This window comes from Corvus kubaryi, unplaced genomic scaffold (assembly GCF_017639235.1).
Source record: "Corvus kubaryi isolate FWS band 111438036 unplaced genomic scaffold, C.kubaryi_AGA036_p1.0 37184, whole genome shotgun sequence".
Lineage (NCBI taxonomy): Eukaryota > Metazoa > Chordata > Aves > Passeriformes > Corvidae > Corvus > Corvus kubaryi.
Window position 1 is genome coordinate 332530 of NW_024581051.1, and position 14897 is coordinate 347426.

The window sequence follows — 14897 nt, forward strand, 5'->3', positions numbered from 1 at the left end:
CTTTTCCATGCAAAGTTAAAAAAGAAAAAAAAAAGTAAGTTAAACTTAGCTATAAAGGCTTCAGGAAAACAATCTGTTTGTTCTTGTTTAAGATATTGCAAAACTGGAAAAATAATGAAAATTATGCAGAATTGTAGGAACAATAGATGAGGTAGCTGTTTTCAGTAGTAGCACAGCTTCCCTCAGAAATTTTCACTCTTTTCTCCTTTTCTATACTCATGGGGCAAAGTTCAAGACCTTTATTTTCTAAGGTCTAATACTTTGTATGATACATCCCGTTTTCTAAAAACCATTTGTAAGATATTCAGTTGTACCATCCTGATAGCTGCAGCAACTTCATGCCAACAGGTTACATAAGGGCAGAAGTTCATTGTTATGTAATTAAATGTAATGCTGTGAGATAGAAAATTTGAATGTGTGAGAAAACCTGCAAGCTGCTAAAATATATTATGTTGCTACATAGTTGACATGTCATTTATGTACAGCAGCTTTGTTTTGAAGAACAAGGAATGCTTGATAGCTTGCAGTAACGGTTTTGGTTTGATTTCTGGTGAAGTGTGTAAATGAAGCTTCTCCTCTTACACTTCAAAATTTATTTATGTGTATTTACCCAGTTTTGAAGAAGGTGGATATATGTATAAGGTAGTTACTTGATGGATGAAATGCTGGGACAGTGGTTTTGTTACAGCAGTTCTGGATACATTTGCATTTCTTTCCCATCTGCTTGGTTTTGGGATAGAGCTGACATTAGGTTTAACACGCTGTAGGTTTGCCCCGTGGCTGAGGACATTCATTGGTGGAGAAAAATGAGTTCCCTTCCATTGTGGCTGTGCAAGCTTGTCAGCTGCAAGGCTGGTGACTTTGAAAAACTGTTCTTATCTTGCTCATGATGCATGAGATGGCAGACTGCATTATAGAGCTTAGGGAAGTGTTTTGATAACCTAATGAACAAGAAGGGACTCCAGGGCTTTTACAGGGGAAAAATTTTCCAGGGTTCTTGGTCAACATGGTCATGTCAGTCTTCATGGGTGATTTTGAATTTCTGATGTCCACTGAGATCTCCCTCACTGGAAGGAAAAAGTCAGGATTTTACTAGAATTCCGTGATCAATCTAAGTACAGGACTACCTCTCAATGCTGTGATTCTTCTGGGTGCACTTTCAGACCACCTCTTTCAATTTTTCTTTCAGGAAGCATTTTGTGGCTTGCTTCCTGGCAGAGACTGCCTGTTCTTTAACAGCTATTTCATCTTGTACTACCTCACTGTTTCTGTGACATGTGGCACTGTTCACCTCCTTCCAAATGCATCATTACTTGCCTCTGAGATTTCAAAGTGCAGCTTTGTGGTGGATGCAAAATCAGAAATAAGCTCATATTTAGCTGTTGTCTGCCTCATGTAATGCCAGCATTACTTCAGGTTATCTAGAACGGCTTCTCTTTGAGAAGTATAGCATTGAATAGATGACTAAGATCTAAGGCACGTGGATGTTGCTCCTGAACTCAACTCAAATTTTTAGAGAGTGTTTGAAAACCTAATTCAACGCTTTCCTACCTGGTTGGCAGAACTAGGAAAAATTTAGGTAACTTAGCTAAATTCTGGCTTACAGTTGAAGAAGGTGCATCCTTTGAAGCAATGTCACCAGTGCTAGGTGCTTACTGTGAGGGCAGTTCCTTAAGCAGCCTCTTGTTATTCCTTGTGTGCATGTAAAGTGAAAAGTGGATTTGGGCTACAGCAAGCTTTTACAGTTGGAAGGAGTGCCGTGAACAAGTGTCTGCAGTTTGGTAGTGGTAGAACAGGAAAGTTATGGTGAGAAATTGGAAGAAAAGAAACTAACAAAACCTTAGTGCAATTCCAGGAAGTTTAAGGACATATGTGAGTGTTTGCCAGGACCATGAGACATTGGGACAGTTGCAAACTAAAATGCAGACTGAAGACTTTCTGTGACTGTATCGGTACAGTGAAACTCTCTTCTACAGAGAAAACTTTGCTATCACCAGAGAAGCCTGTGAACTGCTCAAGCCAATGCAGTTTGGCAGATTTTCTGATTCAAAGCATTTAATGAACATTGATATCAAATATCTGCTAGCAAGTCTGAGGACACTGGTCAGCCTGAAGATGTTTTAGGTATATTTGAAGAGCAGAGCATTGGGCAAAAAGTAATGCATGAAAATGAATGAAGTCTAACAAGGAATACACCTCTGTGGAAGTGAGAAAAGACAGCTCACAGCGTGTTTGATACGTTTGATCTTGGAAGAACTGCTGAATCTGTGCATTTTAAGCCTGAGTTTTAGGAAACTGTTGAGATGGAATGAAAAATGCGAGAAGCGGAGTGCAGGACTGGAGTAAAGAGAAATCTTGTGGATGAGAAACGATGAAGACAAATCAATAGGAGTTTGGAAAGAATGTGGGTGAATGCGATGAAGATAATGTACAATAGAGGGGAAAATGGTACAGTGAAAAACAGAAGGAATATGTATTTAATGATGCATTTCCAGAATAGGAAAATGGAAGGCACACTAGCTTTTCATTCCCTTAAAGATTTCTTCATATAGCAGTGTAAATTGCAGAAAGAACAGATTGGCTCAACTGCCTTCTGTACGACTGAACATTCATGTGATAAATTCTAAAGAAACGAAAGAGATGGTATTTGATGCTTTTATGCTGCCATATGGTTATCTCTTTGAGAGGAGAGAGGGAGTAATGGAAATAGGAAACAAAACTTCCTTTATGTTTTCATTATTTTTTTGGTAGTCAACCAATACTTTCTTAGTGAAATGAAAGAGGTAGAGAACAAAATAAATTAGTATTGCAAAAATTTCCAGGGAAAGAATGGAAGAGCTGATCTACTTGTCAACGCGGTCTGATTTTAGCACAGTTTTTGTATAAGTGTATTAATCTGTGCATAGTGCTTGTTGCTGCTACTCGGCCTCCCTCAGAAATATCTCTGTGACTTGCTCTGACTGTACTTCTAAGCACAGTGGAAACCCACGCTTTTCTTATTTTTAATTTTTTTTTAATGCCTTTGATTGTTTTAAAGATAATTCCTGGCATTTTTCCTCTGACCTCAGGGATGTGTGAAGTACTTCATGGTGGGTAGGGAGGATGTTTTTCCTCTATTCAGCTTACTACAGCTTTTATGGATTTTTGGGTTGTTTGTTACACCAGAACTTGCCTATTACCTGAGTTACATCTTGTTGTCTCTCCTTTATACCTATTTCTACAGCCGAGGTTTGGACACTCAATGCTGGGGATACCAACTTTAAGTTGAGCCTTTTCATGGGAAAGGCTGGTGAGAACGTTTGGAGTGTTCATTGTGAAGTTGATGCTGTTTGCTTTGGTGTGTAGAAGCATATGATGGTTAATGTAGTGCAAATACTTTATACAATAATATTTATTTGCAGCAGAGAATATGTAACTTGAATTCTGCTATGCTCTAGTTATTTTAGAAAATTGCTGTCTGGTCCCTCGTACCTCTCAGCTTAGTTTTGTATATCCTAAATGATTGCAGTTACATCAGAGAAGTTCCCCTTGCTTTGGTACAGTGATGAACAAACTACTGTTGTTTTAAACCAAATCAGTTTCTCTTCATCCCTAGGTGAAGTAGCCTCAGATTTTGTGTTATTAGCTGCTACATGTGTGGCCAGACTTGTATTCTTACATTGCCTATTTATTTGCTGATGTACAGATCCTCTTGAAAACTTTAGCACTCAAGAAAGACATCATGTGGATTTTGAATGCACCCTGCAAGATTTTGAATCCATAAATGAAATGTTAATATGATAACGTGAGCTAGATATAGTCCTGTTTTCACTTATTTCATGGAATTTAAAAGGGAATCAGTTTTCAGTTTCTTCAATCAGCTCACTTGCATTACAAAAGATAAGTACCACTTGGCATGACTGGACTCAAAAACAGATACTAAAATAATAACCTCGTAATAATGGTTTAAATTCCTAACACTTGCAGTGAGAGGAATGGGTGCTTTCCCCCAACAAACTGAAACAGAAATGAAAGCTGCCTGCAAATGTCTTGTAGCTTGTAGCCTTGAAAACATGAAAGTATAAAGTATCTTTAGTTCACTTATTACCTCATTTTCAGTAGCTTTATCTTACTGAGTGAAACCTAAACAGTCAAATTAGTTTACCTTCTTGAAGGTGTGTGTTTGACTACAATTTGGTATGAGTGGAAGCAAATATAATAAAGGAATAGAACTGGAAAGGAATGAGGATATACCAAATGTGTATGCATATGCATATATATGAATGTCTATATATAAAAACAGTATAGACTAGTTCTTGCTAAGGGTTTGATCATTAGAACTATAAATAGCCAATAGAAGCTTTTTAAAGAAAAATGGTCCTGAGTGATGTATCAGTCTCTCTCTGAAACTGATCTGCTGCCTTTTCTTTTCCTATTGAACTGCAAAGCGCTTCCACTGCCTATACTTTATATAAAAGGCATCAAACCCTCAGCATTTGAGAGCAAATCCAGAGACCTTTTCAAAGATTAAACATTTTGAAAACTTTAACTTTCTGATATACAACAAATTGTTCCAACCAACACATCAGTGAATGAACATCTTTGTATACCAGAAGACCTTAATAACTCTTTTGCATCCCTAAATCCTATTAACACTGGCCCAGGTAATGAAAATGCTGCATACTGGCTCATGAATGTTGTTTGTTGACTAGCTTATAAAATGGTTTATTTGGGAAAATATCTCTGAATTTTCAAACCTCAGGTAGTACCTGTCATGAAAAAGATTTCTAAAATAGTATGCAAGTATATGTTGCATTTCAAAAAGGAAAAAACACCAGTAAAGGGAATAAAACAAATAGATTTTTGATTTTTTTTTCTTTTCACCTTTTTCTTGTTTCTCCATGCCTTCATCTGCAGTGACCTAACAGGCATTTCAAAGGTACCTGATTTAGGCCAGATCTGGACACTTTCAACAGATGCACTAAAGCAGAAAAAAAAAAAGTAGATAAATTGGGGTTTTATTGTGAAAAAATAAGTCCAAATGGACCACACTTTTAATTGGCCCAGTTCTATGGCTTAAGAGTTTAAGAGATGCTTCTTGGAAATGTCACATAAGACTCGCAGTACAGAAAGAATGGGGAGAAAGAGACGGAAGTGGTGCAGTTGGAGAGAGAAGCAAAGGGGAGGGGAGGTGAATAGAGAAATAACTTATAAAAGTACCTCAAATATTAAGATTATTTTTATTCTTTATAAAGCTTATTTGTTTGATATATTATAGTTATCTGACTAGATTTGGCAAGAGAAATGGCCCTTGCTTTTTAAATGTCATTCCTTTGCGATTCCAATTTATATCCAAACCATTTTGTAAGTGCTGCTTCCCAGTTGTAATATATATTGCACTAGTTCTTGCATTGTGTGGTGTGAATTCATAGATTTCAAAGGTTGTGACAGACTGTTTAACCTGGCCTGTGTTCATTGTGTGTAAATTTTGATGATTGTAAGTGTTCTGTAGTTTTATAATCTATTTTGGTATTTTCTGTGCTGCCTTATGAAAGATTTTACACAGTGTTGAACATCTAATGAGCTGTTTTTAAAGACAGTCTTCATTGAATTTGCATGCATTTATTTAATAAGTACAGTTTGATAGAATTTAACTAGCCACATTGAAAAGGCTGTTTTAAAACGTGATAACTAAATTCTGTGGGGAGTTAATAAAACTAATGACGACTATGCAGTAGCTATTTTTATAGTAGTAGGAAACTGAACCAAAGAAAATGGCTCAAGAAAGAGTATGAACAGCTTTGAATGCTGGGTCACAACAGGTTCTTTCTGGTACAAGCTCCCAGAAACATTTCTCAGCCTAAGCTGAACTTGTATTTATTTAACTTTATTGTGGTATTTCTTCCTGCTTCTGAATTTATCAATAAAATCCTGGTTTTATTAAAGATAACTTGTGTATGTTTTGGATAAAATAAACAAACAAAAAGGGCCTCTGCTTTTTCCTTTGGGGTTGTGAGTAGGACTGAGGCAGTTAAATGGCCTTGTGGTCAGGCAGTTCATGGGAGAAGTTTGAGTCTCTCCCTGGACATGACCCCAGACTTTCCAGAGTTATTATCAACAAAGGAGAAGGTAATGATAGAAATACAGATTGTGTTAGTTACAAAGAAAGTGCATGCCTATAATGTGACTTTAGTCTAAGTTAAACTTGACTTTGCAATATGAAATGCTCTGCATCACGCTGGGAGCAGGAAAGGTATCATCAGTGTCCTGTTTTAGTTTCCACAAAACAACTTCACCTTGCCTGTAAGTTATAGCTTCTGCATTTCACTCACTAAGAAACAGGATTTCTGTTAAGATCATGAATATTAAAGGTTGAGAGCAAATACATTCAGTCTGAACGATCCATTTTGTAAAGCTGGTAATATTTCAATGTCAGAACCAACTGGGTTTTTACACAAAATACTTGTCTTGAGACTCGTCACTGTTGGCAAGAAAATGAAGAGTTGCTGTTTATGGCCTGCGGAGCCCCAGTGAAAGCCAGGCTTGCTTTATTTAAATAGTACATGTGGAATATCCACTAATCATATTTTTTAGATTTCATGGGAAGGTATTATTATTTTTAAAGAGGCCAAGGGGTCAACACAAATCTGAATAATTGAACAGCCTGTAAACACAAATTTGGATCAGATTTTCACAGCCATCACAGCTGTGCAGAATTCTGTCACTTCTCCTGAGGAGGAAAATATTCATGTGATTTCGATTTTATGTTGCTTTAAGGGACACAAGTTACCATCCCATTTATAACAATAATTTTGTGTTTTAAACAGGAAGACATTTCTTATCTTTGGGAATCAGAAGTTCCCTGTTTCAAGAGTGATATTCACAAAATCTGTGCACTGCCCATCTGTTGTAGTAAGGTGGAAAACCCAGCAGCATTCGTGTAGCTATAGTTACCTTCTGGCAGTACTTATTGTTATGCTCATGAGAAGCAGTTAGTCCTGTTGTACCTTACTGTGTGCAGGCAGGAGTAGCAGCGTAATCTTTCTGCCCCAAAGAGTTTCCTGTCTACTTGGATAAGGCTATTGGAAACGAGGATGTAATGGACAGTTAACAGTATCTGATAGAAGATGTGATGCTGGTTAAATGATTTTTGTTGGGTTTGTTGGTTAGGAAGTGCTGAATCAACTGGGATGAGACCTTCAAGATAAGAAGACGAAGTTAGGTGCTGGAGAGAAAAGCTGCAAGAGTGCTGTTGCAGAGTACGACTGAGGAAGGAGCAGTGGGAAAGATTCAGGACAAGGAGCTGAGGAGCACGGGGTTGAGGGGGCCCTACCACAGTCTGGCTGCTCTATGCTCTCTGCTTTGGCAGGTTCTGTAGCTTCTCCTGGTGTCTGGGGGTTCTGGTTTATTCTTCCCCAGCTGTTTTTCTTTAGGCAGTATGGCTGGGGAGGAAGGAAAAAGCCGCACGTAAGTTCTTGCAATTTGAAAATTATATTCTCCCTTAAATATGTTGTGATACAGTCCAGAAAAGAGGAATTGTCCTTTCTGAGATCTTTTTAGGGTTTTTGGTCTCTTTATTTGCAAGGTCCCTGAACCTTGCTGTGGTCTTGCCTGACTCGTGCTTGTAATACCACTGTTTGTATCAGTCCCTACTTTTGGAGCTTGCTTCTATTGTTTTCACCCATCGATTTTTTAAAAAAATACTCTAAGCTACAAAACCGCTGGAAATGTCAAATTGTGTTTCTTTTTCTAAAATGGGATTTAAAGTTATTTATTTTACTACCCTATCTCTGAATATATTTTTGACCCTTCTGCTTTTTTATGTTGCTTTGTGAATGACCCCCTAAGAGAAACAAACTAACCAGATGGAAAATTAATGAAGCAAGTAAGATTGAAATTGTCATCAAAGTACATAGCATAAATTAGCTAAAGCCAGACAGTTTTCTTCAATACATTTTATGTTATTCCTAAGTGTTCATGCCGACAGTATTATCCAAAATGCATTATCTTCATATGCTGCTAAAGGATGAAAAACAGCTCCAATTATTACATTACTTTTGATTTGACTGCTCAAGTTTATCGGGGTACAGTATAGCAAATCAGCCTGTCTGTCAGCTTAAAACTTTTTTCTTGTAGAACCTTTGAATAGTTTAAATATTCTATCACTTCTGTTTTCTTTTTTTTTTTGTTCTTAAGAATTCTTTCTTGGAAATAGTGTCGTAGCCCAAGTAATCTGTGGTGCTATGCTGACTGTACATTTTTGTACTGTGCAGGAGTTTTGAAATACATGATAAATAAACTACCATGTTTCCCAGTGCTTGAGATTTACCCCTGTTTCCCGTGTAAGTGCAGATATATGATTATGCGTATATATCCTGCCCACTGAAATGTGTAGTGGGTAATAGGATAGTTGAAATCAGAGCAGTTAATTAAAAAAAGATATAACCTCTTTTGGTAGTCGCTTAGAACTTCAGTGTGAGAGAGCCAGGTTTAAGAGCAAATGGGTACAGAGCCAAGTCTGGTATGAATTACTGCAAATGCCTGGACCTGTAGAAGGATATCTGTTTTGTAATAGTAAGTTCTGTTAATTAAAATTTTATATTCCATGTTTGGTATTAGTTCATACATTTCTGTTTACTGCAGTATGTCTGAGAATTGCTATTATAGATCATCAGCCATAGTGTTTTTACATGGCAGATTTTTACCTGGCAAAATACAGAGTAAAAAAACCAGAAATAGTTGTGGTTGGATGATTTAGTCCAATAAAAGTAGACACAGACTCTCAGAATTTGCTGAAAGTCAAGAAGTCAAATGAAGCACATTACAAGTTTTGTCTTACCAAGATTTTGCTGTTGGAAACAGCAAGGCAACTGTACTGTAGGATTTCTATGAAAATGTACATTATTACTACAGATTCACAAGGTGTTATAGTCTGCCAAAGTAGTCGTTACTTAAGGAAAAATAAAAATATTACTGAGTGTTTTCAGGTTTGTCATGGAAGTGAGGGTCACAATACTTCAGGAAGCAGGGCAGATGGGAAACACATTTAAGGTTGTTCTTACCTAAGCTAGGATCTGAAAAAGTGGAAGGAATATTCTCAGAAAAAACAGTGACCATGAAAACATACTGTACATCATGGTATATCATGCTGCGTGTATGCAGAATTTCTAAAGGCAAGTGAAATCTCTATTGGTATTTTTGGACCATAAAGGTGAGTAAATGAAAAAAAAGTAGAGTAGGAAATTGTCTTAATGAAATGCAGATATATTGGGACTACGAAGAAACCACTCCTGCTAATTGTTGTCATGTAAGCATAAAACTGCTTGAGCAGAGACTGTGCAAAGAAGGAAGTGTGCTGCTTATCATGCATTATTACACATCAAAGCTTTTGCCCTTGGATGCTTCCTGTAATAGACCTTTGGAAAGTGTTACAATGAAACACTGGAGTAAGTGGGTGATGGGCGGATGATCTGGTGTTTACACTGCAGGGAGTTTACAAGGCCTTACTGTGTAGGCCTGTTAGTTGATGAAACCTTTTGAAAGGGTTAGCAGAAGCAGGGCACTTGCTGGTATATGGGTGACTGCACAGGACAATTTCGAGCTACAATTCTGAAAAGAGAGAGGGGGGAGACTTCTGCTGTTTCAGTGGTTGTGAGAATCAACATGATGTGCATTTAGTGATGAACTATGAAAAACTGACTACTGATTAGAGGTAAGAAAACAGTAAAACTTGTCTTCACTGCTGTAAAGCCATCTAAAGAATGTACCAGGTTTTACTGGAAGTAATTGTAACAATTCAAAGTGAATAAATTTTGCTCACCACTGTATCTTTCAGGGGTTGATGGAGAAGTGCATCTTCTGCATAGAAAACACAGATCCTGATGATAATTTTAGGATTGCTTTATTTTTACTTTTTTCAGGCTTTTAATAATTGTTACAATCCTGTTTCTTGGATTCTTCCTCTTCAGTTGTTAATATAACAACCCTTACACTTCCTGTTCTGAGGCACTGCCTAAATTTCTGCCAGCACAGTCATAATTTTACCCAATCTCCATCCATTTCCTTATTTGTTTAATGTAAATATAAATATTATTTAGTCATCAATTGTATTTTCCCATTATATTCTTTTATAGTGGCATATTTATCATGTCTTAAAAGCTAATGAGTGATAGACCTACAGTTTGGTGTTTCCCAGCAAGATGAGGAACATCAGCTAGCAGGAGCAAAGTTTTTCTGTACCCTGATGTACATGTGAGAACCCAGCTTGGTAGCTGTGACTCACGCCCTTGTTGCTGAGGCTTTCAGTAATGGCATAGCAGTATTGCTGTTGCTTTGGGCACGTGTCAGATGAATGTTGCTTTAAAATGCTTTCCAAATAAAAAACTGAAGTGTCTGTCCTGGTTATGGTAGCCATATGAAGAATAATTGTTAGTTGTAATAAATAGTTTTGTTGGTTCTAATAATACAGTTTATGTCTATTGTGTAGTTCTTTAGCCACAAGAATTTTTACCTATTAACAGTCTGTTTTTATTTGTAAGCTTATTTTAGTCTTATGTGTTGTTGGACATAATAATACAGAACAGCTTGGTAATTGCAAAAGTGACTTTATTGTGATTTCTTTTGTCTCATGATGGTGGTTGTTGTTGTTGTTTAGGAAACCTGAATTGACTGACTCTGCCTCTCTGCTAGAGACCTTCAAGTTTCTTGAAAATGCAGCTGCAGACTTTAGTGATGAAGAAGATGAAGAAGATATTGAAGGAAGAGAGAAAACAATCATTGATACCGCAACAGTGAGTGGAAAAAATAATTGAAAAAGTTACGAAGAACAGAAAAAGTGAGATTAATGAGGTGCCTATAAGCAAAGTATATGACTGTGTATGTACACATGCAGATCATTAATGCATCTTTATGATGTTCTGTCCAAGCATGTGTGCATAAGAGGAGTTATATATGCATTTCTAAGTTTGTGCATACAAGTTATGCTTTGCCATCTTTATTGCTCTAAGTTAGATTAAATTTTTCTAAAATCGTCTCTTTACTATTCCATACTAGCTAGTATTTTTGATAGATACTGGACACAATTTTTAAGGAATCAGATGTCCTTTTTTTACAGTTCTTGGCTTAGTTTGAAGGTATTGTTCATAGTGTTGCATGTCAAAAATGATTCTTGAATATTTATTAAAAAATACTGATACTTAAAATGATTCGCAAAAATTAGTCTTAGAGTACAGAAGTGGAATACACTTATCTTTATAGCTTGTGGAAGGAAGAAGTGTAGCTGGAAAAACTCTAATGTAGTTAATAAACCTTTTTGTTTGTTTATTCAGTCAAATGCCTTAACCTCCCTTGTGATCTATACTTTGCTGTATGATTTGTTCATATGATCACATAGATAGATACATGCAATCATTATTCTTCTTTAAAATTAACATTTATTTCGTGAATTGTGTTTCTTAACAATTGAAGCAGATAAGAGATGATGGATGTGATTGTTTTATGGTCAGTTTTAAGAATTAACACTAAAAAAGCAATTAGTTTTATGGCATTTTTAAAGGGAATCTTTTTAAATTTTTCTGTCATTCATGGACTGTGGGCTAATGTCTGAGACTCTTCTGTTAAGTCCTGTATAATACAGTGTGTTCACTAAGCCTGCTGAAGAAATGACGCTTGAAGTTTGGAATTGCTTCAGGTTTAGAAATTGGTTCACTGTATTTAGTGGAAACAGTTAGTCATCCTCATGAGCTGTGGGATGTTGGACTATGTATTGAAGTCTTTTCAGATGGACCTTTAGCAAGGTTCCAAGTCAAAACATTCTGATTAATGCAATTTTCTATTTCTGTAGAAGTAAAATTTTTGCTATGGTTTTCATGTACCATGGCATCAGCTTACCAGTTGGTCAAATAACTGCAAAGAATCTAGTTTATTTTGATTATTGAGGGAAAAGTAAATTTTTTGTGGAAAACTTGAAGTGAAATTCTTCATTAAAACATGTATTTTTTTCTTTTACCAGAATTTGCTTTTGAATCTGAGAGGGAAATGCAGTTTAAACATGAAAAACAACATGTTCAAATAGCAATAACATCTGAGAAAGCATTCAGAATGGAATAATTTGCGAAGTCTAAGAAAATTATCTCTTTTCAGGTGTGGGGTTTGGGGTTTGTTTATTTGTTTCCTGGAGTTTTGTCTTGGTCTGCGTAGAGATTGATTTCAGTATTGAAAGTTATGCTATTTTCAGAGAAGCAAAGTGAGTTTTTGGTTTTGCTGAAGTCTTTTCTAGGTCATTCTTGGGTTTTTGTTTGTGGGTTTTGTGTGGTTTAAAAAATGTTTTAAGAGAAAGTTTGTACATTCTAGTTTAAAAAAAAAAGATAGTAGTCTAGATCAGTGTAGGTTCATTATCCACATGATTGATTATTGATGGTCACAGGAAGAAAGAGCTACGCACAAGTTTCATTTTCACTTAGAAGTTTGAACAAAGTATACTCTGCATACTATTCCAGATTTGCTTATTAATGTGTACTTTTCTGCTTCCTCTTCAACTTCCTGTTTGGATTTTGCATAGAGGACAAGACAGTACTGCTTGGATTAAAAGTGTGTTTGTAACTTAATTCAGCTTTTTTTTTCTGTCCTTTCTGAACCTTCAGATTGTAAGGAAAAGAGTACTGTCTGACAGCAGTGAAGACAGAGATACAGAAGAAGCTTTGAAAGAGTTTGACTTTTTGGTTACCTCAGATGATGGTGATGGGGAGTCGAGAAGTTCGGGAGATGGAACAGACTGGGGTAAGGAAATTTGATGGATCATACCAGGAGAAAAAAAAATGTGCTAAGAACATATTGTGACTGATGAGTTCATTGAATGAGATCTCTGTCAAGATCACAGCATCTTTTGATTATTTCTACAGTAAATAATTGGCAGATTGAAGCCCTCTTGATATGATATTCTCATTTTTTCTGTACACTGCTTTAATGTAAAGATTCATGACCTCAGGTCATTCTTCCTTTTCTTTAATTCTAAGGCAGATAGAATTTAAGTTTTATGAGTGGTATTTCAGTCTGTTTTTTCAGTGACCCATGCACACAAACGGCTCTGATAAGGCTGTATTTTACAATTATGTTATGGAAGTTACTTTGTCATCTTTGCTTTCTCCCACTTTGATGCAGAGAGTAATGTGAGTCTTATTGTGGGTGTGTACTCTTATTGTGGGTTAGTAATTTAGTTAATATGAACTCTTCAGTTGCTCCAACTTTCTTTTATAAATTAGCAGAATAATATATCTTGAAGTCCACTAGTCATAGAGAGACATTTCACAAACTGCTCTCTGTCCTTTGAGGTTCATGTCTTGTGACCCAGATTGCCACCATCCACTTTACCTTGACATAATGATTCTGCCTAAACCCTCGGTATAGAGAAGGGGAGAAAGAAGAGAACTGGTTAAATATCTTGATGAGAAGTTGTTTCCTACTTAAGCTGCTCTGTAAAGTCTTAAGGATAAATGGACACAGAGGGAGTTATTGAAGATGATGGAAAATAATTGAGCTTTACAAATGGAACTGCTACTTTGACAGACCAATAGGCCATGGTAGCTATGGCTCTCGCATGAGCTATCAGCTCCAAGATGCTGTATTTCACTGAAGCCATGTCCAGCTCCTGGTGGGACTCCATGTTACTCTTCAGTGTGGTATAGTCTCTGCTTAAGAGGATGTCATAGTATCATTAGATACAGCAGTCAGTATTCTATTTACCAAACAAATTTAGAAATACTGCTCTTTAAAAAAGAAAAAGAGTTCTGATACTTCTATTTAAGACTAAAATTTTATCCATTTATGCTTGGTCAGCGTAGCTATTGCTTGTGTCACCAAAAAGTCAGTATGCTGACAGGAGCTTTTTGATCTCAAATTCACACTTCTGGTTTATTTTTGCTTTCATTGATAACAGCTGAGTACAAGTGAGCAGAAGTCTAACATAAATAGTAAATTGTTATGAAAAATAGTAGTTTCATTTCTAGAAATGTGAAAGGGTTTTTTTTGAGTTGGAGGTGTTCATGTTTTTCAATTACTAGTTTCACAACCTGTGTCTTTTTTAGTAACTGTATATAAGACTAAGCCTCTTCAAGAACTGCCATTATAAATCACTTAGGTTAATTTAAGTGAAACTGTTAAGTGTAGTACAGTAGAGTGATGTTGTGTTGTGAGGGACAGCAGTAAACAGAGGACATTCTTTCTGCATTTTGGATTCTAAGTATTACTGCTCAGTTGCAGTAATCTGTTGAACCCATTTGGCTTGAAAGATCCTCAGATGTTTTCTGGTAATTTTTAAATTATAAAGCACTTGAATAGTATTAGTTCAGGATCCACTTCTGAAGCTGAGCAGTATCTGTGGGACATGCGGGAAGCATGCTGGGACAGTCTGTAGAAAATTAATATATTGGGTGTTTTCCTGGCAACAACACAGTCTAATAAAAATCTATTTAAACTTTTTTTTTTTGCTGGAGGAGAGAAAAAAGTCTTGTCTAGCCAGGGAGGAAAAGCATGATTAAAACTTCTAACCTAACCCCAGAAAGAATAGATACTTGTTTCTCAGAAGTATGATTTTCTCATGTCTTTTTTGAATTCGTTATGCAGTGTTTTCTCATTAACGGTAATTGAGGCATATGCATTAAGAGGACATGACTTAGCCCATAGACAATCTATTTTAGAGTCTCTCTTCAGCTTACTAATATTTATTTTCATAGCTTTTCTTAAAAGACTTATGCTGCTAAACTTTGTGTCTTGAGTTAATCTGTCACTCCATGAGTATAGGATCATGACTGAAGGGTTCAAAGGAGTGAGAGAGCACCTTAAAAAGTATCTTCTCGCTCTATGATCCAAGTCTGAGCAGAGTCAGGCTCTGTTTTCTCAGCATCTGTACATTAGGTAGTTGG

At 36.3% G+C, this 14897-nt stretch overlaps 1 protein-coding gene across 4 annotated transcripts in view; it reads left to right on the top strand.

Annotated features, from left to right (window-relative positions):
• The window catches only part of STRN (striatin), a 69056-nt gene that overhangs the window by 26252 nt on the left and 27907 nt on the right, over positions 1-14897 (top strand). For all 4 annotated transcript variants that reach the window (XM_042021994.1, XM_042021993.1, XM_042021997.1 and 1 more), the window contains exons 6-7: positions 10634-10769; positions 12621-12756. In XM_042021994.1, the coding sequence (XP_041877928.1) occupies positions 10634-10769; positions 12621-12756 (272 nt within the window). The remainder of the gene's footprint in view (positions 1-10633; positions 10770-12620; positions 12757-14897) is intronic.